Source organism: Aethalodelphis obliquidens, unplaced genomic scaffold (assembly GCF_003676395.1).
Source record: "Aethalodelphis obliquidens isolate GAN/ISIS:26980383/991018 unplaced genomic scaffold, ASM367639v1 scaffold22, whole genome shotgun sequence".
Classification (NCBI taxonomy): Eukaryota; Metazoa; Chordata; class Mammalia; order Artiodactyla; family Delphinidae; genus Aethalodelphis; species Aethalodelphis obliquidens.
In genome coordinates, this window is record NW_020837966.1 from 10,599,461 (window position 1) to 10,626,822 (window position 27,362).

Consider the following 27,362-nt stretch of genomic DNA (forward strand, 5'->3'; position numbering starts at 1 on the left):
AATTGACTGTAAAGTCTCTGGACGACTCTGAAGTGTTTTTCCCCTTCCCCATTCTACTGTGATGTTCTGGCTTCTAAGACACCATTTTCACTCTCTGAAGTCTTTTCAACACATGCAGGTACCATTTTAAAAGCGCTTGAAATGGAGCTACCACCAAACGGATTTTCCATGGGGTTCCTGAAGTCCTCCGCCAACCTTCACTTCCTCAGAGAAGCGTCACTTCACTAGCCTTTGGTGAGGGACGCCCTCCTTTTATAAGGACGTGATGACATCACCTCGCGTCGCGTCGTGCTTGCGCAAAGATGGTGGCGTGGCCACGCCCAGGTCTGCACAGAGACCTAACGTCCACACAGTCGGCGGCGCCCTCCCGGAAGAGGTCAGTGTGGGGTTCGGAGAGTGAGTGAGTGAGGTCCTACAGCAGGACGGCCTGCGGGTGAGTGCCCCGAGTGTCCGAGTGTCCGAAGGACGGCTGCGCTCTGGTGGGGCGGATACTGTTAAGGGGGAAGAGGTAGGGTGATGAGGAAAGTTCCCGAGTCCTTCCAGTGTACGCGGAATTTGAGCGGTCCGTGGGCTGATGATTCCTAGAAGCAGCGGATCTTCGGTTCAAACGGCAGACGTTGTCTTGGGGTTAGTGTGAAGTGCTGATGGTGGTCGCAACAGAAAAGAAGTTACTTTGGACTCACTTCCAGGAATTTCCTTGACGCTGCATCCGAAACTGGGAAGAAGGCGGCGAGGATTGGCCTGCAGTGATTTCGTCGGAAAGTATCTGTAACTCGACCCCTTCCGGGCGAGCCTGTTAGTGATTGCTGTCCGCGGTGCTGAAAACAGAGCGGCGCCTTGAGGAGGAAACCCGTTGAGGGCAGGACGGTGTTTCTGTTTCCCTTGGCAGTGCTCAGTGTCGTACGCTCCATGTGTGTGTGAAGGAAGGGCTCAGTTTTTTTTAAAAAAAAATCAGTGCTGGACACTCAGGCGGTGAGCAGACAACCAGTATTAACTAAATAAGATTTAGGAAAGCCAGTGCTTCATTCCAAGAAGGAATTTTCATTCCTGTTTTTTTATTACATCATTACAGCTCAAATTGCATTCTCCCTTTGGGCAGGCACCTTCAGCTCTTGCACCCAACCATATTTGCCTGCAGACTCAGTCTTCCAAGTAGTTCGCTAGACCTCTGTCTATATTGGCCCAGGCGCTTTCCTCTGTTGAATTTTACACAGTGGGGTTTTTTTTTTCTTTCTTTCTTTCTTTCTGTTGATTCAGTAAAATGTTTACTAGTCTTAGTACCAGCTGCTTGTTTGTTTTGAATTCTGATGAAGGTTAAAATGTGGGTAAAAAAAGAAGAGGGGAAATATGCTGCATTTACCTGTGTCACAGTGTTCTGGGATGCATCTGGCATATGGAAAACTATGTATCATGAGTAGAAGTGTTTTTAAGTGCATTCCTTTCATTTTATACATTATTATAGCTCAAGTTGTATTTTTCCCTTCTGAGAGAACCAGTGGATTGAGGTGCTGAATGATCAAATGTTGCAAAGCTGAGGACATGTGGTAGAAGTAACTTTAAATGTTATTACTTAGCAGAAAGCTTATAAAGGCAGCTTTGATTAAAGATGACGTCCCTGTTTGCTCAAGAAATTCGCCTTTCTAAAAGACATGAAGACATGTAAGTTTTTTAAAAAGGCTAATCTCAATGTACAAACTGTCCTGGCTTTATTAGTGAAACTGTGTGCATAGGAAGACTTAAAAATCTGTAAGTGTGTCATTTTAATTTTCTGACACTTGAGAGATTTTGGTATTAAGGCATGTCATTATCCCTCTAGAATAATAAAGATTAAAAGGTCTAATTGTGTTTTCTGTCTTCTTAATTCTTGTTACTAATATCTAGATAAATTCATTCTCCCTCTAAGCTTTCTATACTCCACATTGGTATTTAATGAACTTCTCTAAACTTCTTACCAAGGGCTGGCTCTCATGGGGGTGTGACTGTGTAGTCACAGGCCCTGCACTTGATGCTCTAACTTCACTATCTTGAAATCCTCAGTAATTTTTTTTTTTAACAAGGGACCCCAAATAATTTTTTGCCAAGGAGAAAAATTTTCATTTTGCACTGGGCCCTGCAAATTATATGGCCAGTCCTGCACTTATATTTAGTATTAACCCTTCTCTAACCTCTGTATTGTGGGCTCTCATGTTTTCCTTTAATTACCAGGCTCTCTACCGTGGCCTCCTAAGGTATTTTTCTTACAAAAATTACTGTTCAGAGACCTGGGGTTTTAGTTCTACCCTCAAGAACAGCCCTATGCAACACAGTGTTTCTTGAAAATCTCAACTATTTGGGAAATGGTTACACTGTTAGGTGTACCATTTGTGTATTTTTTTCTCATCTGATCTTTTAATAAGACCAAAATCTTGTAAAAATGAGCATATAACCAGGGAGAAACTTTTAAAGTCCTCTATATATATAACAAAGTAGTTTGATAATTTACTTACACCTTTCTACATCTTTCTTCAATTACTGTTTTACCTTGTTGTGAGTATGCACGTGTAAACACAGCCTCTCACTCATATATGGAACCATCATCTTTCTCTTGGAAAAAGAGGAAAAAAATATTTTTATTGCTTCTTCAAACATATGGAAGTTTAGCACAATTCTAAATGTGTAACATAAGATTCAGGGGTACTGAAGTGTTAAGCAGAAGGTTTCGTATAGCAAGTTATATCAACGTATGTGTGGGGAGGTATATATAAGTATGTGTACAAAGGGATATGTATTACAGTTTGCATTTTCACTAAATATTTTTCAACACTCTACAATAATTTCAAAAGACCAGAGAGGTTACAAAAACAGAAACATGTACTTATAGCATACATATGAAAATAAAAATAATTTTACCAAGACTTAAGACGTACTGAACTACCTAAGGTTTTCATTGTCTTATTAATTGACATAGTAATTGGCTTTCAAAACAGGTTGAACTTGAAGGGAGGTGCAATTAAAAATGAGTTATTTATCAGTGTATTGGTCAAGCAATAAAATGTTTCTTTAAACTTTATATAATCTTCATTTTCTCTAGAGTATCACAAAGATTAATGTTACTTCAACAAATGGAGAATAAACTTGGAGATCAAAACAAGGAAAAGACCCCTCAGATGCAAACAGCTGAGACTGCTTTACAAAGGAACCTTAGTCTTTTAAAGGTAAGATTCTCTGAATTAAATATATTTTCCCCATGTTGCAAAAACGTTTTAGGTCAACTTCATAACTTTGATTTTTGTAATTTCTTCGTTTTGAGTTACAGAAAGAATTAATGAGGTACTGTCTATTTTTTAAACCCATGTTAATTGGACCAGAAGCACGGATCCTCATTTTTTAAAATGAAAATACTTGAAGTTTGCTTAGGCTAAGGAAAAATCAGTCACCACAGGAAGAATTTTAAGGTCACCTTTGTGCAAGAATAAATACAAGACATAGCTTCTATCTTCCATCTTCTTTTATTCGTAGGGAGATCCTGAAACACGATAAAGCACCTATCATGTATTTAAAACAATTTGATTTTGCCCTACTGGGGCCACAGTCAACACACAGAATTCATATCTAAGATAACAGATTTCCCTGATCTTTTTTGATGGTGATGGAGGAGGTGGTCAAAGTATGTGATTGCGCAAGGCCTCACCATTTGGCCAGTGTGCCCATTTGGAGTAAAATCATATGTGTAACATTTTTGGCTGCTTGCTATACTTTGCTTCCAGAATTGTATGGCTTCATCCATAATTAAAACCCTAAAGTTTGCTTCCATTCAAGCTTCCAAGAGATCCTATGACTAAAACATTTGGTAGTAAGGCTATATTATTTAAGTTATAAAGCAGTGTTTTCAGTTTTTTATTGTTAAATATTTTCATCGATAGGCATGATGTAGTTCTCTTCTGTCCTCACTAGAGGATAAAGGAAGAGGAAAATTCAGTTATCTTCTCAGCTTCTGGCAGTTTGATCCACAGTAATTTAAGTCACAGCCATAGTGCTACCAAAGCATTCTATATTGCCATATGTCTTACTTGCCCAATGGTGTTTGCAATATTTATTTTTAAGTGGAAATATATAGGGTAATCTAGAATTTGCACGGAAAAGTCAGAAAATCTAAATTGGAAGTCTTGAAGGCTTGTTTGCTACTTATTACAGCAAGTACAGGTAATATTAAGTGTCTTCCTTTTAATGAGAAAGTATTTGATGAATGCCCAGAGGGTCCTTACTATTGAGCTAGTTCTGGGCAGAAAGTGAGGATAATAAAGTAAGTATAAGTTAGAATTCTTTAGATCAAGTAGCTTACAGGCTCAGTTGATGACATAAGGTTGTCACACACAAAATAGAGACCTTGTATGATCAAACATTAATTAAATTATGTGGAATACTCAGCACTTTAGGAGTAAGTGTAAAAACTCTTTGAAAGCTAGAATATGCTATGAGGTCTCAGAGAGGAAGCTAAGCTGGAGCTGCATTTCAGTAGGCAGATGGGAAGGCATGCCATTGAATTTTTAAGGGAGATTCAAGACCAGAAGAAGAACGAATGGCCTTACTAATAATGTTCATGGGATCCTAAGCTAACTAGCTTGGAAAGTCACAGGAAACAAGGCTGAATATGTATTCTGAGACCAGATGAAGAAGTTGAGACTTGGTATGTAGAGATAATATAATATTGAAAGTGAGCCAAAAAAAAAAAAAAAAAAGAAAGAGAGAGAGAGAGACTTATATAAGAAACATATGAATGGGTCTTTAAGAAAGAGTCATTTGCTATTTAGATGCAAAGTGATTTCAATAATGGAGAGATTGAATTTAAGGAAGGTAGCTCCTTGTCATATATAGAAGGAAGATAATGAACCTAGTTTCATAGTCATTAGACACCAGTTTGGTATGGTGTTCTTTCCCTGAATTATCAAAGTAATATATTCTCACTATAAAAAAACTTGAAAGAGCAAAGATGAAAAAGAATACCTTCTATATCATCTGCCCATTTAGAAATTAGAATATTTTTGTGTATTTCCTTTCAATCTTTTTATAAACATTTTTCAACTATCTCTTACATCCCAGATACAGTGCTTGCTGTTAGAGACGCAGTTTTTCCCCGTTTTTCTTTTAAACATACTTTGAATACTGGATATGCAATTTTTTGTCCTTCTTTCCCGCATATTATTTTCTTTAACTTTGGGTATAATCTTAGTGGCGCTCTCATAGAAGTTATCGTGACAGTAAAATAAATAGGACTTGCTTACACAATTTGAGTTGGGAGAGACTTTAAAAAGCATATAGCTTAGATTCTTATCTAAAGGTCTTTTTTTTTTTTAAGCATAAAAACTTTTCCCAAAGATATAAAATAGATAAAAGTGGACCTGCTTTGGCCCAAAGCCCTATCCATTCAGCCCTTTCTTGCCTGCACTGCTGTGGCTCTAAGGAACTGTGAAAACCAATGATCTGGGCTAATCCCTTAATTTAGAGATGAGGAAACCATAAGGTAACTACTCCTAATACCCCTTTGTCAAGAACAGGTTAAGTTATAGCAGGATAGGTACTTAAGTACGGAGTGCACTTGAAAATGGTACCATTAAAACCTGGCAGCATTCCTATAAGATAGTAACAAAATAGGGATGACTGTATCACCGTCCATTATTTGACCTTACTCACATATTCTGAACAATATCATAAACACTAAAAAGGGCATGAGCTTTAACTTTCAGAAAGAAAGATACAACACTAGCATCTTTCAATGATGTAGTTTTATACTTAGAGAAGCCAAAGTTGTTTCAAAACTGGTATGAGTTGAGTAAAATTAATGGATAAAATGTAAACATAAAACACAACAGCAATCCTGTATATATACAGCTGGAAAATAGACACCACATTCATATTAGCAATAAAACTATAAAATATATAATTGGGAATGCTTTTAACAAGGGATCTGCATGAATGGTATTAAGACAATTATTACACTTCAGTGGGAGCTGTAAGAGAAAATTTAAATGGAGACATACGCCTTAATCCTGCCTGGGGAGACTATTATTTTTCTAAGTCAGTTGTCACAAATATCAAAGCATGATTTTAAAAGGGGAGCAATAAGAAAGAGACTAATTCCATCAAACATATTAGTAAAAGAATGAATAGGAATCTAAGCAGTAAAGAAAACTCACAGTGAAGGTTTACTCAGTAAATATAGACGGTAGCGGCCTTTGAAAACAGGCTCAGGGATTTTTTCAATTAGCATTAATACAATGAAATTTAGCAAAATCATAATGGATTTGAAAGACAGAGGATTTTATTTTTACAGATACTTTCATGATATAAAGTGCCACCTCTCCCATCTTTCCCTCCACAAAATTTAGTTTAACCCAAAAAGGCGGCTTTGTGGTAACAAACATCCTCTCGTGAGGAGGATGGACGAACACTCTGGCATGAGGAAGAATGGGAGCATCCCACAGCAGATTAAAGATTCACGCCAGAGAGTGACACTTATACCATCACGCACACTGGAAGCGTGTTTTTTAATTGCTATAAAAATTTCACACCTGTGTGAAAGAAGGAATAGAAGAATGTATTTCCATGCACTTATCACCCAGATTCAATCATCGGAACACAGCTAGCCTTGTTTTGTCTATACTTCTCACTCCCACCCCTTAAGATCATTTTGAAGCTAATCCTCAGACATTGCATTGTTTCATCTGTAAATATTTCAGTATATCTCTTTTTTTTTTTGGCTGCATTGGGTCTTAGTGGCTGCGTGCAGGCCTTCTCTAGTTGCAGCGAGCGGGGGCTGCTCTTCATTGCGGTGGCTTCTCTTGTTGAGCAGCACAGGCTCTAGGCTCACGGGCTTCAGTAGTTGCAGCATGCGGGCTCAGTATTTGTGGCTCACGGGCTTTAGAATGCAGGCTCAGTAGTTGTGGCGCACGGGCTTAGATGCTCTGCGGCATGTGGGATCTTCCCGCACCAGGGCTCAAACCCATGTCCCCTGCACTGGCAGGCAGATTCTTAACCACTGCACCACCAGGGAAGTCCCTCAGTATATCTCTTTCTATATTTCAATATTTATCACTAAAAGATCAGCACTATTTTAAGCAAAATCAAAGTATCAGTATCAACCTAAGAAATTAACAATAAATCCTCAAATATCCAATCAGGTTCCAAATAAAATCCAATTTGTAATTGATACACCTCCTAAATTTCTAAAAGTACTCCCTGCCCGTTTTTTCCCCCCTTTTCATATATTTGTTAAAGGAACTGGGTCATTTGTCCTGTCGAGTTTCTAGATATTGCTAATTCTATCACTGAGGTACCCATTTAACACATTCCTCTCTTCCCCCTCATTCCTATAATTGACAGATCTAAGTTGTGCTGTGCAACAGAAATATAATTCAAGCCACATATGTAATTTTAAATTTCCTACGAACCATTTTTAATAACGTCAACCTAAACAGATTACATATTATTAAAATTTCAAACAAAATATTTCAAATGTAACTGCTATTAAAGGTTAGTAAATATCTTATATTCTTCTTTCTTACTAGACCTTCAAAATTCAGTGTGTATTGTGTGCCTACAGCACATCTTAAGTCAGACTTGTACATTTCGAGGGCTCAGCAGCCACATAAGGCTAAGGAATACTCCACTATCAGTGCAGATTACAGAGGCCTGATCAGATTGACGTTCGATGTTTTGGGGAAGAACACTTCTGTAATGCCAGGCTCTCTCTCTCGTTTTGGAATGTTAGTTGTTGATGATCATTGCCTAAGTATATTCATTAGGGGTTGCAAAAAGCAATATTCAATTATTTTATTCCTTCTCATTCAACTGCTAATTATTTATATTGATAAACTTCCCTTCATCAATTATTTGGTTACACTGAGGTATATTTCACAGAGGAAAAAGCATGATGAATGCTTGATTCTACTTAGTTTTCAAAATAATAGGTTGGTTCTCTAGTATCTTCCAAAAGTGGCCAATTAGGTGTTGTTGGTTTTGGTTGCTTTTTTGTTTGTTTTTGAGCTGTCTGGGATTTGAAATTTTTCAATCCATTTCCATTCCTACTTATTCTCAACTTGTCCCAATTTTACCAAGTGCGAACCTTGTCAGATTAGCTCCTGAGTGCTTCTGATGGCATCTTAACAGTCTGACAGTTTCCTTCCTTTCTGGTCTGATGCAATCTTCCAGGCTCCTCATGTGCATTTGCTGCTTAGACCTGGAGTTGGCCATTGTTCCAAGGAGCCCTGGATCCTTTTGGTAGGAAATATGTTCAGAGCCCTCTATCTGGGCACTAGTGGGGTTTATTGCAACTTTTTTTTTTTAAGATAAAATACATCAGGAGCTCATATCAAAAATTCCAGAATTCCAGTTTGCAAGACTTTTAACTTAAAAACTCATGGATCTTGTACCTCTAACTTCTTTTCCTCAAACCAAAAATCTGTTCCCAAAGAATTTTCCAATACCAATGTATCCTGTGATACAGACAGCACTGTCACCACCCATGTGATTACTGAGAATGGTTTTCAGTAACATCCTTTTTACAATCCTTTTTGTCATTAGGGTGTATCTCACTAGGGATGCTCAGTCAGAATACTGTGTTCTAAGACCACTTGATGTAATTCTTCTCCATGTGGTTATGCCACCACTAGATAGCAGTTACGTTTGCTTCATTTTATGTTCAAATTTGTAGGGGTTGCTTTTTCATTTGTTCTCTAACTATATAAAATTTTAAATGGTCTAGTGACAAATCTATACAACAAGGCAACAAGGTACAGGTAAAGCTGGCCAACTAGCCTTTCTTCCTCTCCTCTTTTTTCCTTTTCTCCCCCTACCCCCTTGGGTGCTTTGTAAAAAAAATTTTTTTTTAAGTTTTTGGTTTATACTCAGGAAAATTTGATACCTCATTCTGTATTTATTTAATGAATATTTAAGTACCTAGTACATACCCTGCACTTTGTTAGATTCTCAGATTCTTAAAGGTTGTATGAGACACAGCCCTTACCTTCGGGCAGCATATACTGTAAAGGAAGGCTCTTATATGGAAGTACTAAGATTTAACTTGCTATAGAAGGCTGGGGTCAAACTGCCAAGATTTGGGGTCAGGCTAAGGAAGGCATGTTTGATCCTCTGTGTTGTGAGTACCAATTTTTTTTTTTTTTAATCTAGGGGATGACATATTTAAGGTACTTTTTAGCAAAACTAATCAGTTCCATGTTAGGTACGGATTGAACTAAAGTGAGATATGGCCTAGGCATGAGTACAAGTAAGTATGAAGTATTTGTTGAATGAAACAGCATTGAGAATGACATGGAAGAGCTCGAGGAGACATCCTGATGGAACAATACAGGGAACTTTGAATTTTTCAATGGCAGGAATAAGAACAGTTGGAGTTCGAGGATACAGCATAGGTATCTGAGTGGGTAGAATTCCCACTATTATACATTCAGTGGAAAAAGATGAGTTTAGTTTTATCAGGTTGAGAAATAAGGGCTAGGAAGAAAAGTTAGCCATCCCTCCTCAGTAATAATTAAAGCTAGATCAGCGACAGTCTTGGAGAGAGAAAACTTAAAAAGATGGGGACAGATGTCACAAATCTTAAGAAAGCCCACCCTGAGGACTAAACCAGAGAAAAAGGAGCCAGCTGAGGAGAAGGAGTCCGAGAGGTAAGTGAAACACCTAAGAAAGTGAAATATGACTTAAGCTAAGGAAGAAGTTCTCTGGAGGGGTAATAATCCTTTGTTGAAATGCTGCAGAGGGGACAGTTAGGTGAGGCTGACTTAGGCCTGCTTTTCCAGGCCACACGTCCCTCCTCCTAAACTCATCTCCTGCTCTTTGTGTTGCAGATCTGCTCTTCTCTACGAGATATTCAGTATCCTTATTTTCTGATCTTTAAGAAAAATGTTTAATCTTGCCTGTAGGTGCTAGTGGCACCCAGATCTCCCAGTAAAGATAACTTTGTAACTGTTCTTAGAATAATGGTAAAATTGGGGTTCTGATTTTTATTGTTTGATTTCTAGAAGTAAAAAGTGGTTCTTCCAGGACCTTCTTAAATTTCAATGTAATCAGAAGACTTGGTCTCCCATGTCTGTCGTATCATCGGCATCAAGAGCTCTTTAAGCCTGAGTCTTGGCCGTGAACTTCTGGTATGGGAGAGACATGCTTATAGATGGGCATTTTATCCCTAAATTGTTGTCTTTCCCCTTCAAATCACCTTCCTCTAGACAGCAGGTGCATTACTGGTTGTGCAACTTTGGGGAGTCCCTTTAGGGAGTTTCCTGTTTTTCCCTTTTCCATTTCACACCCATTCCTTGCTCCCGCCGCTGCCATCTGCTATCTCTTTTCTCCTGTTCAGCGTTGGCTTCTTCACACCCCACTCCCACGCCCTTTTCCATCGCTCTCCTTCTGTCCAACAGCCCTGTACTTAGATCACTCCAGTGCTTGTACATGGAGCAGAGAACTTTCTCTCTTCTCTCAACTCACTAAGCTCAAAGGAGAAACAAAATTCACATGGCCTTCAACCAACACCCTGGAAACTTGACAAACCTAAGGAAGCACAAGGCAACACAGGTGCTGATTTGGGGAGTATTTATTTAATAGGGCTCGAATATTTCTGTTAACAACTTGCAAAGTCTCACATTTCTGGGTGTGAACTTTATGTACAGATCTAGATAAAATCTTTACTGACGTATGAATCAACCTTAAGTACACTTTTGTTTCTATAAACGTAAGAGAAAACACAAACATCTACAAGTTCAACTACAAAGTACCGCACGATACTTGAATGCCATCAGCTGAAGGATGTATCAATACTACCTAGCTATAAAACTTGCCTTTGAGATTAGCTTAGCAATCTGATACTAAAAATCTAGATAGCATAGTGAAAGGTTCTTGTTGCAAAGTACTCAGGTACCTCATGGACCTTTTCAATATGGGAAGTATTTGCCTAAGTATAAAATTAAAAAATGGAATATTGAACAAATGTACTCTGTGTCATTCATATACCATTTGCATTATCTGGGCAGACTAGAACTCTTTGAAGGTCAGCCTAGCATGGGTCCGAGTATCTGATTGTTTTTCGTATCGGAATATTTGACTATTTTATCCATCTGGCTGTTTTTAAAGGATTTTAAAGCTAAGTTAGTACTCTGAGCAGTTTAGAGGAAGTTCTTTTTCCAAGAATTATTGGCATTTCCTAGCTACTTAAAATGAAAAAGGCAGAACTTAGAAGTACCACCCCCATCCCTGCCTTTTATTTTAAAATAAGAAACCCTGCATCCTCTCTTTGAAACCGGTTAATTAAGCAGTGATCTGTCAGTGCCTGCGCATCAGTTCAAACTGTATATCCAGAGGAGAGTTGAAGCGAGAGATCTGGGATACAGATATTGCTATTACAGGTGCCATTTGTGTGTGTGGTTTAAATACATTTTGTTTTGAAAATGCTTCTGTTACAGGATATAGAAGCGGCAGAGAAGTCTCTACAGACCCAGAATCATCCAGTTCCACCGCCTGAGGTGGCTTCTCTTGAGGTGAGAATCTTAAGGAACAAATGTGAAAGAAGAGACCCTCAAAAAAAAAAAAAAAAAAGAAGAGAGGCTCTTCAGTTAGTAGTGCATTGTAAGTGGCTGTGTATGTATATATCCCAGATTCCTTCATTCAGTAAAATAAATGAGATGTGTCTCACTGATCTCTCTATGTCCACAGTGCCATGCTTTGTATGTAGTGGGTAATCTGTAAGTATCTGGGTTTTAAAAAAATTTTACATCAAGTGAAAATTTTATCAGGACCTTGTGTCTTTTCACCGAGTCACTTAGAAACGACTCTTGTTAAATCCTAACAGACAATATGCACGAAATCTTAAGATGACAGCCTAACCAAAATGCTTTTCCTGTTGGCTGATGTTAGAAGTAGCAGCTCAGTCTCTTCACCAAAAATGCAACCAACGCTATTTAAATGCATATTATCATGCAGTATAGCGTGGCTTTTGTCTGTTTGATTTTGCTCAGTTCAAGAACAGATTGGGAAGATGGTTGGCAAAAATAAACCGTATTTGGTGTATGAATGTATGTGTGCTGAAAGGGAATTTGCTACATATAGAATAGTTTGATTTTATATTTTTAATGACCTTTTTTCAATACAGTTTTTGTTTGCTTCCTAACCAGTGATGTGAATAGACTCAAAAATTAAAGGCTGAGAATTTGCCCTGCAATTTTCTGTGTCATCTAGAGTAATAAGGAAAGGCAGTGATCAAGGATAGAAAGAACTCCCGTTCAAAGTTGCGCCTTGGCCATGTCTTTTTCTTTGTTGAATTTTCCAATACCTTACTCTGGCCCGTACAGGGCCCACACAATAGGGGTTAATCCAGCCGTGAATGGCGGAGAAACACCCAACCACAGGCCTTGGTTGGTATTTTTCTTAGCTAGTCTCGCACAGCAGGATGACCTTTATTTTAAGTATGTCAGGCTACTTCTCAGACCACATGCATAGATGCATAGATACATGGAACCCCTCATCATTTTCAGCTTTCAGAGCCCTCATACTTTTTTTTTTTAATAATAGCATCTTATTTTTTTTTTTTATGTTTTAGTTTTTACTTTTTGGCTGCACCAGGCAGCTTGTGGGATCTTAGTCCCCTGACCAGGGATCGAACCCGAGCCCACCGCAGTGGCAGTGCTGAGTCCTAATCGCTTGACTGGCGGGGAATTGCCCCCACCCCCTACCTTTTTAATGCTCAGTGTGAATAATTATGGCTCCCCAATGCTATCTAACTCTTTGACTGATTCTGAAAATGAGCTGGATAGTGAAGATCTCATATCAAATGCCCTCCTGTGACACAGAGCTTCTGGCATCTGACTTTTCTCTGGCCTCCTTAGGGCAGTCAGCCAGGAAACCATGCAAGCGTGTAGATGCCGTACAGCAATGCAGTGTGAGCTTCTACAGCTTACAGACTGCTACAGTCAGTCTAGGAACACAGCGTCTCAACTTCCAAGTTACTTGAATTAAAAATAGCTAGATGAAGAAAAAAAATAGCTAGATGATGTTGATATTATTGTTATTATCCAAAAAAATGTGGGAAGAAGTTACAGTTTGCCATATCAGGTGCTCTTCTAAAAGATATAGCGGGTGCATAATTTTGCGGATGCATAACTTTAAATGTTTTTCCCCCCTACAATTAAGGGGTCAGTTCACCTGAGTCCTCTAGCATGCCCCTTATATTTCAGGTGCTGATCTCATCCAGGTCACATCTTTTTCTGTTAGTTCTAAAGCAGTTGTTCATGTTGAATCATTTCACTGTGATAATTTTAGTATGGGCAGTCATTTAGTATGGGATTGGGAACAGTAAACAAAAACTTTTAATGATTGTGTAGCCATAAATGATACTACTGGTAATAATCACAAGATTGGCCACAAGAGGGCGTGTAAAATCACAATAAAATTGTAAAACCTGTAATTCTGCCAGGCTCTAGTTTTACTGAGAAATTTGAAAATTAACACTAGTAAGTAGCCAGATTTTTTTCTAAAATTAACATAAAATATTCTGTAGAGGAAGTGCATTCTACGTATATGTGTGAGTGTGTGTGTGTGTGTGTGTGTGTACGCACACACACACTTAAGTGAATAAACATTTAGACTATTATGAAGAGCCAAGTTCAATTGCTTGATATGCTTTTTTACTTTTGGATGTTGGTTTTTTTTCCAGACTCTTTACTGGGCATCAGTAGAAGAATATATTCCCAAATGGGAACAGTTTCTTTTAGGAAGAGCACCCTATCCTATTGGTGTTGAAAATCCAAATGAAGCAGAAGATACCATTCAAAAGGAGGTGCAGCAATAGCTTCTTCACATACTATTTGAAAAACCTATTTAGGAAAGCTGAGTGTTAAAGAATATGCAGATCACTGCAGGAACTTTAGGAATCAGACATGTTCACATTGTCTCATTACTTCCTCAATGACAATGAAGATTTGAGAATCTACTTGGAACTTTCAGGCCATCACTGGGAGACCTACTACTCTTTCAGTGTCATGAATTTGCTTTCTACCAAACCCATGGAAGTCTTAAAAACTGATACTGAAAGGTGGACTGTTGATTAAAAAAGCTGCTAAATGAGTGTTGTGTGCCGTTAAAAAAAAAAAAAAAAAAAAAGTCATTTACTGTCACTATCACCTAAACAGTGAATACCAGTAGTTCTGATTTTACATCTTCTATAATCTTTACTTTTCAGTTATTTTGTTATGGGGATAAGGCTCAGGATCCAAGTGGTTGTTTGCTCACTCTTTTAGCTTTCTAACAAATGAAAAGACAGTGACAGTCGCTTAGTATAATAATATTGATCAGGAAATAGATTCATAGGATTTTGTCCCTCATAGATCACTGGACCTGTAAAAATTCTCGAAGCAAGAACTAAACTACCAAGCATTCAATAAGTAGCCAGTTTCAGGAGGGCTCAGACTGGGTTCTGAAAAAGGACACCTATTAGAGCTGGGAATGGTCGCTGGATTTTGACCTGGTTATTTAAAGATTGCCAACCCTGTGAACACAAGTAACTCTTCTCTCATCTTTTCATCTTTAAATCTATCCTTCCCTGTCCCTTCTATTTTCTTTATTTCTCAAACAACTGTCAGTCAGAAACTTTTGGGCCACAACCCTCAATAGCTTTGGGATTCCTCAATCCACCACTGCTGGAGTGCTCAAAAAAAAAATTCTGATTTTTCTAATTATAAAAGCAGCTCCTGCTTACGAGTCCACATCACAATGAAAGATTTTCAATTTTAAACTGGTTTGTGGTTTTATAAGACGACAATAGGACAAGCTAAAAAAAAAAAAGTCCATTGTGCTGATAAGTTCCTTTAAACTACCATCTTGGAAATATCCTGTTGAGTGGGTGTTGGTGTGGGTAACAATAATGTTGTTTTCATAGCATGTGCTGGCAGATGAGCACACTTCTCTACAGTGTTAACAGTTGTAATTAAGGAATAAACAGCACAGAGTGTCAGTCCGATGACAATTTCATCTATAGTGTCACAATACAAAATGTCACAAAATATTAGAACTGTTATATAACTATAAAAAGGATTGGCTTAAAAGCCAAAAGCGCTTTAAAAAGGAAGACAGAGAAAGAAAGAAAAAAGAAAACTGGCATAGGGACCAAAACCGTTTTATACCTTCTCAAGACTGTTCTGTCACGAAAATAAATTGATATATTTTTTTTTCTCCTGTTACATTACAGTTTGGTTTCTAGCCATCCAGTTGATTTAGCAGGAGAATGCAGGGCTTTTTAGCAGCTTTGAATTGGTAAACAGATTTAGATGTAGTAGAGAGAACATGAGGAAGTTTTTTTTTTTTTTTTTTTTTAACATCCAATCTTTCCCAGCATATGCACATAAGAAGGTGAATGAAGCGATGTGAAACTTATTTCTCTTTAGTCAAGTGAAAAAAAGGCTAAACATTTGTTGAGATGGTAAAATATTGTGTCAAGCAAGTAGGCATATTCCAAAATTAAACAGTGGTTGATACATGAGCCGTCCTCAAATATTTGAGCATTACGCTTCCTTTGAGTTCTGTAAATTAAAGCACCAGTAGGTTAGATTAAAATACAAAATGAATAGCAATTTAACCATCTCAGGAAAGGTTCAGGTTTTTTTCTCCCCTAAATTGACTAACTTGCTAAATCTTATTTTTTTTTAAACCCTTAAGTTTAATGTAACCTGGCTTATGATTTAGGGCAGAAGGGAAGCTATTTCTAGGCTTCAGTTGTACCATTTCCCCCATTTCTAGTTAGTACCTCAAAAACTCCCAGAGGGGACTTTATTCCTGGCCCACCCAGAGTTTTCCCCCAGCCCCCTTCTTGTAGAATGGAACAGATTGCACCACATGGTGTATGTTTAAAGAAAAAAACAATCCCGAAGAGACCTAGATACCCCATTGAAGGGCATTATATTCCTCATGGCAAATTAGCTTTACGTAGGAATTTCCAAATATTGTTTTCTGTAAGGAGGAGAGAAATACAGTATCTAATGTACATTTTGTACATAATTAGTAGGAATCAGACAACGAGAAAGAAATGTCATCTACTGAGACTTTTTCCTCCCTATTCAGTGCCCTTACCATACACTACATTGTACCCACTAATCTTTATGAAAACTATGAATTTGTTTTTTGTTTTTTTTAGAATAACGGGGTTTTCAAAATAAACCCTGTTCCAAGAATTTTTCATAGCCTTTCTTGGATTGTTGCAAATGCATACATATTCAAAGATCATTTTCTGCTGAACACTTCTTGTGTATGATATTGAGTATTATTAAACCATAAAATGCTAAAGTTCAGAAGGAGCTGCAGTTTTTCTCTGAACTTCAAAAAATTAATTTTACTAAGTACTCAGGAAAAAGCCCAATACTCTTGAAACCAGACATCTGGTCTTTCCCATGCGTAGGGAGCAGTGTGAATGGAAGTGATGTCAAACGGACAGTTTTTCTCTGCCTTATGTATAAGGTGTTTTAACTTGCTAGCTTAAGACTTAGATGAGAATTAAAATGATCTTTAACTGTATTTACCATTTTGTCTTCTCTGCCTCATCCTCCCTTTTCTATTAAAAAAAGAGAGAGAAAGATGTATTGGGTATATTTATTTTAGATTCAAAATTAAACTTATTTGGAGGCTATTTTGTCACTTAGGAGACAACTGGAAACACTGGGAGTAGACTGGGGAAGGGGTATGTGAAAAACCAGGGTATGCAATCACCGGTTTCAGGCAGGAGAAAGATATTGAGCTTTAAACCCAGTGTAAGGTTTTACTGTGTAAAATTTAATGCACAAGGCCATGAATTTGGCTTTATCTACAAAATACATTCTTTTCCTTCCTTAGTCTATTGTCTTTTTATTCTAAGCCAATTCACATCATTTCATTTTTTTTTAAGAAAGTCTCTTGTTTAAAACTAAAGTTTTAAATCTCCCTGAAGAGTTTTTTCCCCTTTTCAAGAATTGCCCAAACATAATACCTACATGGCTTAAAACACCCTTCACTGCAGTAGTCTATTTTGACCTGTTCCACTTTAATTAGGATAGTAAGTTAATTTTTTAAAGAGTTGCTGACCAAAATCTATTCTTCAGAGAAGGTAGTAACTAGATGGTGAATTCAAACAGTTAAATAAAGTCTATGAAAAATATGGAGAAAGGGAAAGGGAGAGAAATTAGTTTGAGAAAACTTTAAGATGGAAATAAGAAAGTGTCTCTCGCTCTCTCTCTGGTGGTGTTTTTGTTTGTTTCTCATATAATTCAGAAGTTAATTTGTCTACGTAGGAAATTTAATTCTCTATTGCTAATAAGAGAATGCTTAGAGTTTTCTGGGACAAACATGAGGACATGTCAAACTTCAGCAATTAAGGACAGGATTGATTTGTGGATTTGACACCTGGCATTGTGATCCCGCTTTCTAACTGGAACTGAGATTATATCCTTACTAAAATCCAAGACAAGGAAAACGAGTCCAACAAAGACAGAGGCTAAAAAACCGCTTCCGGACATCATCTTACTTCTCAGAGTCAGGTTTCCTTGCTTACAAGAGAAAGGACTGGGTCCCCTACATTGTAATAATGTTTTGAAGTCCTTGCTATCTTAAAAACCCTAATTTGTGTCTCAGACAAAGACAGAGACTGCTAAAGTAGTAGCCTGACCACAGTACAAATCAATAAATAGTTGCACAGAAGGGACAATGAAGTGTTCTTATTTTAGAAAATAGGGATGATTTAGTTTGTTTCTCTCATTTTGATTATAACTGGCCCATTTAAGCTCCACTGTTATAGTCAAAGGATTTTTTATTACTCCTTAATAAGTCTAGGTTATCAATGCAGAAATTTTTCTGATGTTTTACACAATACCACTTTAGAGACAATACAGTCAAATTAGAAGGAGACAAATTTCCGTTTATAATTTTGTCTATAGTCTATCTCTGCCTTCTTTCACCTCCCAATACAATATCATTATTTTTTATACCTTGTCTCCGTCCATTTATAAGGTCTGTAACACTTATAAACGTATCATTGTACTAGAACACTCTACCCCAGGAAAACAAATACTGAGTTATTCAAAAGAAGCCTAATCTAGAGCCTTTTAAAAGGATATCCAGTAAACACAAAGGTGGATAACATTTGAGCATCATTCATTCATTTGTTAGATCTTATTGACTTCCTACCAATAAGGAAACTGAATCAGTAATCAAAAACCTCCCAACATAGAAAAGCCCAGGGCCAGATGGCTTCACTGGTGAGTGAATTCCACCACATATTTAAATAAGAATTAAGGTCACTCCCTCTCAAACTCTTCCAAAAAATATAAAAGGAGGAAACATTCCCAAACTCATTTTTACAAGGCCAGCATTACCCTGATATCAAAGCCAGATAAGGACACTACAAACAAACCAACAACAACAATAAAACTACAGACCAATATGCCTGATGAATATAAATGCAAAAATTCTCAATAAAGTATTAGCAAACTGAATTCAACAACACATTAAAGGGATTATACACCCTGACCAAGTGGGATTTATCCCTGGGATACAGGGACGGTTCTTCAAACACATCAATAAATGTGATATATCAATACCGCATTAATGGAACGAAAGATAAAAACCATATGATCATCTCAGTAGATGCAGAAAAAGCATTTTACAAAATACAACATCCTTTCATGATTAAAAATCCTCAACAAATTGGGTATAGAAGGGAAACCGCTCAACATAATAACGGCCATATATGATACACCCACAGCTAACATCATACTCAATGGTGAAAGATCAAAAGCTTTTTGTCTAAGATCAGGAACAAGAAAAGAATGCCCACTCTTACCATTCTAATTCAACATAGTACTGGAAGTCCTAGCTAGAGCAATGAGGCAAGACAAAAAATAAAAGGCATCCAAATCAGAAAGGAGTAAGTAAAACTGTCCTTCTTTGTAGATGATATGATTAAAAATATCATATATATACAAAAAATATATATATATATAAATATCATATAAATATATATATATATATTCCTAAAGACTCAACCAAAAAGCCATTAGAACTAATCTATGAATTCAGTAATCAATAAATGCAGGATATAAAAATCAACACACAGGGACTTCCCTGGTGGCGCAGTGGTTAAGAATCCGCCTGCCAATGTGGGGGACACGGGTTCGAGCCCTGGTCCGGGAGGATCCCACACGCCACAGAGCAACTAAGCCCGTGCGCCACAACTACTGAGCCTGCGCTCTAGAGCCTGTGAGCCACAACTACTGAGTCCATGTGCCACAACTACTGAGCCCGTGTGCCACAACTACTGAAGCCTGCGCACCCTAGAGCCCATGCTCCACAAAAAGACAAGCCACTGCAATGAGAAGCCCGCGCACCACAACGAAGAGTAGCCCCTGCTCCCGCAACTAGAGAAAGTCCTCATGCAGCAAGACCCAACGCAGCCAAAAAAAAAAAAAAATTAGTTGCATTGCTATACACTAACAATGAATTATCTGAAAAAGAAATAAAGATTATCCCATTTACAACAGCATCAAAAACAATAAAATACTGAGGAATAAATTTAACCAAGGAAATAAAAGATTGAACAGTGAAAACTACAAGATCTTGGTGAAAGAAACTGAACAAGACACAAATAAATGGAAAGATATCCCATGTTCATGCATTAGAAAAATTAATATTGTTAAAATGTCCATACTACCCAAAACCATCTATAGATTCAATGCAATCCCTATCAAAATTCCAGTGGCATTTTTCACAGAAATAGAGCAAACAACCCTAAAGTTTTCATGGAACCACAAAAGACCCCAAATAGCCAAAGCAATCCTGAGAAAGAAAAACAAAGCCAGAGCATCACACTTCCTGATTTCAAACTATACTACAAAGCTATAGTAATTCAAACAGTATAATACTGGCATAAAAGTAGACACATAGACCAAAGAAACAGAATCCAGTGCCCAGAAATAAATCCCCACATATACAGTCAACTAACATCTCACAGGGGAGCAAATACTCATGGGGAAAGGACAGTCTCTTCAGCAAATGGTGTTGAGCAAGCTGGATAACCACATGCAGAAAAATGAAATTGGACCTCAATCTTACACCAGTCACAAAAATTAACTCAAAATGGATTAAAGACCTAAATGTAAGACCTGATAAGGTAAAACTCCTAGAAGAAAACATAAGGAAAAATCTCCTTGACACTGGTCTTGGCAATGATTTTTTGGATACAACACCAAAAGCACAAGCAACAAAAGCAAAAAAACAAGTGTGACTACATCAAACTAAAAAGCTTCTGCACAGCAAAAGAAACAGTAAATAAAATGAAAGGGCAACCTATGGAATGGGAGAAAATATTTGCAGACCATATAATGGATAAGGGGTTAATATCCAAAATAAAGAACTCATACCACTCAATAGCAACACCAACGACAAAAACAAGTAATGCAATTTTAAAAAATGGACAGAGGAATTGAATAGACATTTTTCCAAAGAAAATATCCAAATGGTCAACAAGTACATGAAAAGGTGCTCAACATCACTAGTCATGAGAGAATCAAAACCAAAAATGAGATATTGCTGCACATCTGTTAGAAGGGCTATTATCAAGAAAACAGGAAAAAACAAATGTTGGGGAGAACGTAGAGAAAAGGGAACCCTTGTAGACTGTTGGTGAGAATGTAAGTTGGTTCAGCCACTATGGAAAACAGTTTGGAGGTTCCCCCACATTAAAAGTACAACCACCATAGGATCCAGCAATCCCACTTCTGGATACATGGCCAAAGGAAATGAAAACAGAATATCAAAAAGATATCTACACTCTCATGTTCACTGCAGCATTATTCACAATAACCAAGATAGGAAACAACCTAAGTGCCTACCAACAGATGAAGGGATAAAGAAAATGTGGCATGTATACACTAGAAGGAAGGAAATCCTGCCATTTGTGACAACATGAATAGACCATGAGGGCATTATGCTTAGTGAGATAAGTCAGACAGAGAAAGACAAATACTGTATGATATCATTTCTATGTGAGATCTTTAAAAAGCCAAACTCATAGAAACAGAGTAAAATATGGTGGTTATCAGAGGCAAGGGAGTGCGGGAATTGGGGAGATGTGAAAGAGGACAAATTTGCAACTGATAGATGAGTGAGTTCTGGAGATCTAATGCAGAGCATATTGATTATAGTCCACAATATAGTACTAAATACTTCAAAATTGCTAAGAGCCTAGATCTCTTCTCACCACACAAAAAAAGAAGTGATAGTTATGTGACATGATAAAGTCGTTAACTAAAGCTACAGAGGTGCTCATAAGGCAATATTTAAATGTATCAACTTGACATGCACACCCTAAATTCACACAATGTTCTAAGTCAATTATATCTTAATTTTGAAATGTGGTTTATCCATAAAATAGAGTATTATTTGGGAAGGAAATTCTGACACATGCTACGACACGGATGAACCTTGAAGACATTATGTTAAGTGAAATAAACCAGACAAAAAAGGACAATTATTGTATGATTCCACTTATATAAGGTACCTAGAGTAACCAAATTCACGGAGACATAAAGTAGAATGGTGGTTGCCAGGGAGATGGGGAGTTAGTGTTTAAAGGGACAGAGTTTCAGTTTGGGAAGATGAAAAATTTCCAGAGAGACATGGTGATGATGGTTTCACAACAATGTGAATGGGCTGAATGCCACTGAAATGCCCACTTTTTTAAAAAAAAGGTTAAAATGGTAAATTTTATGTTATGTATATGTTGCTGCAATAAAAAATAATCCTCTCTATACGTAACCTAAATACTTCCAATGTGTGAGCGCTTTGATTTAAATCTTGTTATTTGTGAGAATCAAGCAGAGAAAGGCAGGCTAACTCCTCCTAGAAACCTTCTCTATCAATAGTTAAACAATGCCTTATTCTCCATGTGTTCAAATCCATCTGACCGTCTGTCTTTTGAAAGGTTGGTGTTCCCAGTGGTGGTTTTATGTCTATGAAACTCCTTACAAACAACATTCTAGTCCCAGGTCTGCCACTAAGTTTCCTCAGCAGGTTGAATTAGACCTGCGTGGTACAACAGAGCTTTCTGCAATGGTGGAAATGTTCTATGCCTGCACTGTACAGTATGGCAGCCACTAACCACATGTGGCCATTGAGCATTTAAAATGGAGCTAGTGCCCCTGAGAAGCTAAATTTTTATTTCATTTCATTATCGGAAAAAATTTTAAGTATGTTTATAGCAACTTTCAACTGTAAGTTTTATGAAATCTAAATAGAAATCAAGTATTTCCAAGCAAAATTAGCATCCAAATGGAGATGTGCTTTAAGTGTAAAATACACATTGGATTTCAAAGACTGTATGAACAAAAGGATGGAGCTTGTTAATAATTTTCATACTGATGACATATTGAAATGGTATTTTCAACATATTGGGTTAAATACATTATTAAAATTAATTCCACTTGTTTCTTTTTACTTTTTCTAAAGTAACTGCTAGAAAATTCAAAGTTCCATATGGGTCTTGCGTTATATTTTACTGAAGAGTATTGAAGTAGACAATTCCTCAGAGCCACTGCAATTCCCTGAATCAAGTAGCCTTATAAGCATTTTTTTAAATCCACTCTAATATTTAACAATGAAGAGAATAATTACTGAATTTGGGGGGGAAACTTAAATAGTTGATGGACATTTCATACTTTACTTCTAACACAATACTTCAGAAGGTAAGTGAAAGTTTTTAAGAGCAGAGGAGAATATTGTTTTATCCTCAGAGTTGTATTTAGACGCATGTTCATTTCTAGAATCTCAAGTCCAAAGACAATGCCCAGGAGATATTAGATGTTCAGTAAATATGTTCCATCGATATTAAAACTAGGACTTTGCTTCACAAAGCATGTATTTCAACTTCATAAACCTAATAGGCTGAGTCCAAAAGGGAATTAACATCATTGTCACTCACCAGTGAAAGGCTCTGAGCAAGACCTTTGTATTAACCTTCATTCAAAATTAACTTAAAAAAAACCCCAAACAAACAGATACACCAGGTCCTTGAAGTGTCCTACTCTGCTGTTATGGCAATACCAATGTCATGAGGAATGGTGCTATTTTTTGTATCAACTATGTAGTTGCCTGCTCATCTAATAGAGCTTATTTTCTTCATCCACTCTCCTACAATGCTCATCAAATTCAGACTCTCGTCTAATGAGAGCAAAGCCTCCTTTATCCCATCCTCCCTTTTAAAATGGAATTGGAAGTGAAGTGAAGTTCAACAAATATTTATTACTGAGACCCAGAATGACCTAGGAATTATGGATGGAGATCAACAATGCAGCTGCCCCAGAGCCTCTTGTCTGCGGGGGAGTCAGCTGCAGAGACAAAGTGCAGAGTTATAAGAAGACCAAGGTAGGACTTCGAACACAGTCTGGGAAGTGGAGGTGATGGCCATGGGGAGCTAAGAGAGCTGGGAAAGAGAAAGAAACCAGTGCTGCATTCTAAGCAGCTCTGAGTAGAAGAAACAAAATTAGCCAAGACACTTCCAACTTTAAGAGAGCAGAGAAGCAATGGTGACAGCTCTCTCGCTATACCCAACCTTTATAAATGAGGGGGATCTCCACTTCCTCACCTGATTTTCTCCCCAGCTCTCTCCACTGAGACTTCTCAAGTAGAAGTCACCAAAGTCTTGGGTCTTACTAAGTCCAATGTGTTGCCCTGAGTACACATCTTTCTTAATCCTTTGACAGCATATGACACAGTCACTCCCTCATTCTTGGTCTCCAGAGCCCTGACGATCCTGTCTACTGGCTTCTCCTTCCGAGTCCCTGCCTCCTAGATACTGGAGTGGCCCTCAGCTCTGTCTTTGATCCTATTTTCCTCTCTAGCTATTCCTTCAGGGATAACACCCAGTCTGTGGCATTAAATACGCTCCCTTAAGGGGACAACTCCCAAATACATATTCTCGGTTCTGATTTTTTGTAGTTAATGCCACTCAACACTTGGATATCTAATAAGCATGTCAAATTTAACATGCCCAGACAGAGCTCTAGATTTCTCCTCTCAAACCTGCTCTCCCCACGGTCTTCTCTACCACCTCTGGTAGCACCATCACTAGCCCTCCAGTAGCTTAGGCCAAACTCTTGGAGTCACCCCCAACTCTTCTTCTTCCCCTCCTACCACACGTACAGATAATCCAGTAGCAAGTCATGCTAGCCCCACCTTCAAAATATGTACCAAATCTGACTTCTCACTGCCTCTGTCACCATGATCCCGGACACCCTCGCCTTGACTACTGCAATACCCACCTGACTGTTCTCCACACTCCCACACTTGTCCCCCTTTCCACTAACCAGAGTCATCTAAGTGACACTGTCCCAGCCGCAAACCTCCAAGGCTTAACCCTGGAAATAAAATTTTAAAACCTTTATCATGGACCTCAAAGTCCTTCATGATCTGGATCCTGGCTACCTTTTCAACTTCATTTCCTACATTCTGCTTATTGACCTCTAAGCTCCAGCCACACCAACTTCCTTCCCAATCCTCATTCCCACCTCAGTGCTTTTGCACTTGCTGATGATGCATCTCCTGGGAAGGCTCTTCTCTCCCTAACTTCATTCAGGTCTTTGCTCAAATCTCACCTCCTATTAGAGGCCTTCCCGACCACCGTCTCCGAAATAAGACTCTCCCTCCCTTATGCCCATAATCTTCATCACCTTGTCTGCCTTATCTTCACCGGACATGACACTGTACTACATACCCTTTATACGTTGTCTCTTTCTCCCACTGAAATGCAAGCTCCACGATGGCAGAGACTCTGTCTTGTCACCACCCTATCATCGGCCCCTACTGCAGTGCCTGATTCCTAGCAGGCACTTGAGGAATATTATTTGAAGAAATTGAAAGAGAAAGAAGTTAATATCTCTATAACCCTGCTCAAAAACAAGAGGAAAAACCAGCAACGAGCCAGAAACAGAGAGCAGAGAAGCTGAGAAGCCACAGCAGTGAACCAGGGCCCAAACAAGCAGCCGGACAGGGCAACCGGAAGTAAAAGAGGCATCAAAGAGGAAATGACAACCACCACCCAAGGTAGGAAATAAGGCCAAGTCTCAACAATCATTCTGGAAATGTGGATTACAGCAAGATACCATTTCTCACCCACCTGATTGGAAAACTTAACAGTTTGATATCATGAAGTGTTGGTAAAAATACGGGGAAAATGTTCTCTCACATGCTGCTGGTATGAGTGTAAAGAGGTGCTGTCACTTGGCAGGGCAATTCTGCAGTATCTATAAAACCCCCAAATTCACACACCCTATAATCCAACATTTCCATTTATATTCTAGAGAAACAGTCACACAGCTGGACGATGAGACATATACAAGAATGCTGCCTGAAGCTTGGTTTGTAGTATTAGAACGATTAGGAACAACTTGGATATCCTCAGCAGAGAAATGGAAAAAAGTTCACTATCTATTAGATAATGGGATAATATGCAACCGTTAAAAGGCACGAGAGAGCGCTGCATGTAACAACATCAATACGTCTCCAAGACACACTTTTAAGTGAAAAAGGCTGTACGCAGCATTATTCACTATATCATTTCTATTCAAAACGTGTACACACAGGGATGACTACATGTCTCACAAGGAATAATGTTTTTGTATGTTGGAGGGCACAAAAGCAAGTAAATTGTCCAAGGGGATCTCATCTTTTCATGTAACACTTTACTATTTCATAGGCAATTTACAAAAAGAACATATACTTTTTAAAGTATATATAAGGAAATTAGCCGAGTGAATTGGGATAGGGTTGGTGTTCAGACTGGAACTACCAGCAGAAAACCTGAAATTGTTTGGCATATTTTAAGAACAATTAAGTTTATTTTGTTGGAGCAGTAAGATTGAGTCAAGTAGTGGCAGTAATTGAGACTAGAGAGGCTGCCTGGGGCAAGCTGTGAACAGGCTTGTGTACCAGGCTAAATCTCATGGACTTTATCCAATGATTCCACACCATTCATCCATTTCTCTAGTATAATTTGTAGCTTTGAGAACTATGGGAAATTCTTCAATGACTGGGATTGACCTTACACATTTTTAAAATGTATTTGAAATCATTACATTCCCTTGCAGCCTTGCCAAACAGTCATTGTCTATAAATCCCTTTCACAATATACAGAAGTTGCCCTGCTAAAATCATTATATTCTTTTTTTTTTTTTTTTTAAATGGAAGGAGAAGTCAATGTAATGGCTAGTCTTTACTGGAAAGAAGAAACTTTATATCACATTTTGAGTGAGTTAGTGCAGGGGGTCAGTGGGCCAGCTGGTGGGGCACCAGCTTGTAACGGGTTCCACAGCTAGGGTATCGCTGGGCCTCGCCCTTATGCAGCCAGAACCAGATGACAGCACTGTTGTCTTCTTCACAGATGCAGCCCACTATCCGCTTAATGGTGACGGAGGGGACTAAATTAGGGTCTTCCTTGGTACCTGAGGCTGCCTTTGGGGCGAGCATATTGTACGGGTCCAGTCCCTTGCGTGCAGCCAGCATGACCTCCCTCTCCAGCCCAGTGGCCTGCTCATCATCAGTAGGAACACCACCTCCAGACGCCATAGAGCGCACCACGGAGACTCCACTGGGACCGCGGGCCCTCAGGGCCTGCGCGGCCAGGGCTCCAGCTCCGCGGAGTAACCTTGAAGCCATCACGCCAGCTACAAACACCAGCACTTCCGGGTACATTCTTTTATTTTTTTTAATTATATTCTTTCAGGCATCATAAAAAACAACAGAGGCTGAGTATGGCACCTGTTAAATCACCCCTGCCCTATTTCTTTGAAATTCCAAGAAAAAAACCAAAAGTTGAAAGACAAGGATGCTTAATTATAAAGATGTTTTCAGCCTGCATAATTAACTGCTTTATGGTGACAGCATTCAGTCCATTAGTCAGCATGTCATTCACCCATCAAACCTGTGTTGAGCTCAACTGTGTTAGGTACTCAGACTACCGTGATGAGCAAGGACAACCCCCACTCTCACGGAATTGACAGATGAGGAAGGGAAAGAAATATTAGATGGATTACTGCAACAGAGAAATATAAAACCGCAACACTAATAAGTTCTACAAAAGAATGGCCCACAGTGGTTTAAGCACATAATGGGGGAATATGACTTAAGAAGGCCATGGAAGGTTTTTCTGGGAAAGGGGAGACTGAGATTTAAAGGAAGAAAAGAAAAAAAAAAAACTAGGAGAAGCAGCAGTGGGTAAGGAAGTTAATTCCTCTTGATAAATGGAACAGCACATGTGAAGGTCCTGTGGCCGGAAAGGTAGGATGCTAAGATTTCAATTGACTTTTGAGAAC

At 38.3% G+C, this 27,362-nt stretch overlaps 1 protein-coding gene and 1 pseudogene across 3 annotated transcripts; one reads left to right on the forward strand and one right to left on the reverse strand.

Moving 5' to 3' along the window:
- Nucleotides 1–309: 309 nt before the first annotated feature.
- CEP15 (centrosomal protein 15) lies at nucleotides 310–16,545 on the forward strand. 3 transcript variants are annotated; one of them, XM_027121290.1, is made up of 5 exons: nucleotides 310–433; nucleotides 1,578–1,659; nucleotides 3,071–3,194; nucleotides 11,451–11,525; nucleotides 13,697–16,545. In XM_027121290.1, exons 2-5 carry the CDS (start codon nucleotides 1,607–1,609, stop codon nucleotides 13,829–13,831), a joined length of 387 nt encoding a protein of 128 aa, XP_026977091.1. In that variant the 5' UTR covers nucleotides 310–433; nucleotides 1,578–1,606; the 3' UTR covers nucleotides 13,832–16,545. The 3 variants fall into 3 exon arrangements, with proteins under 3 accessions (XP_026977091.1, XP_026977090.1, XP_026977089.1); XM_027121289.1 differs by having other exon boundaries at nucleotides 311–433; nucleotides 1,575–1,659; XM_027121288.1 differs by having other exon boundaries at nucleotides 315–433; nucleotides 1,463–1,659.
- A 9,689-nt stretch (nucleotides 16,546–26,234) lies between these two features.
- On the reverse strand, nucleotides 26,235–26,731 carry LOC113628156 (cytochrome c oxidase subunit 5B, mitochondrial pseudogene; annotated as a pseudogene).
- Between the last annotated feature and the right edge of the window lie 631 nt (nucleotides 26,732–27,362).

Coding starts and splice junctions, on each gene's coding strand:
- CEP15 (XM_027121290.1), top strand. CDS start 1,607: ATGACGTCCCTGTTTGCTCAAGAAATTCGCCTTTCTAAAAGACATGAA. Junction 3,195..11,450: donor GGAACCTTAGTCTTTTAAAG/GTAAGATTCTCT, acceptor CTTCTGTTACAG/GATATAGAAGCGGCAGAGAA. Junction 11,526..13,696: donor CTGAGGTGGCTTCTCTTGAG/GTGAGAATCTTA, acceptor TTTTTTTTCCAG/ACTCTTTACTGGGCATCAGT.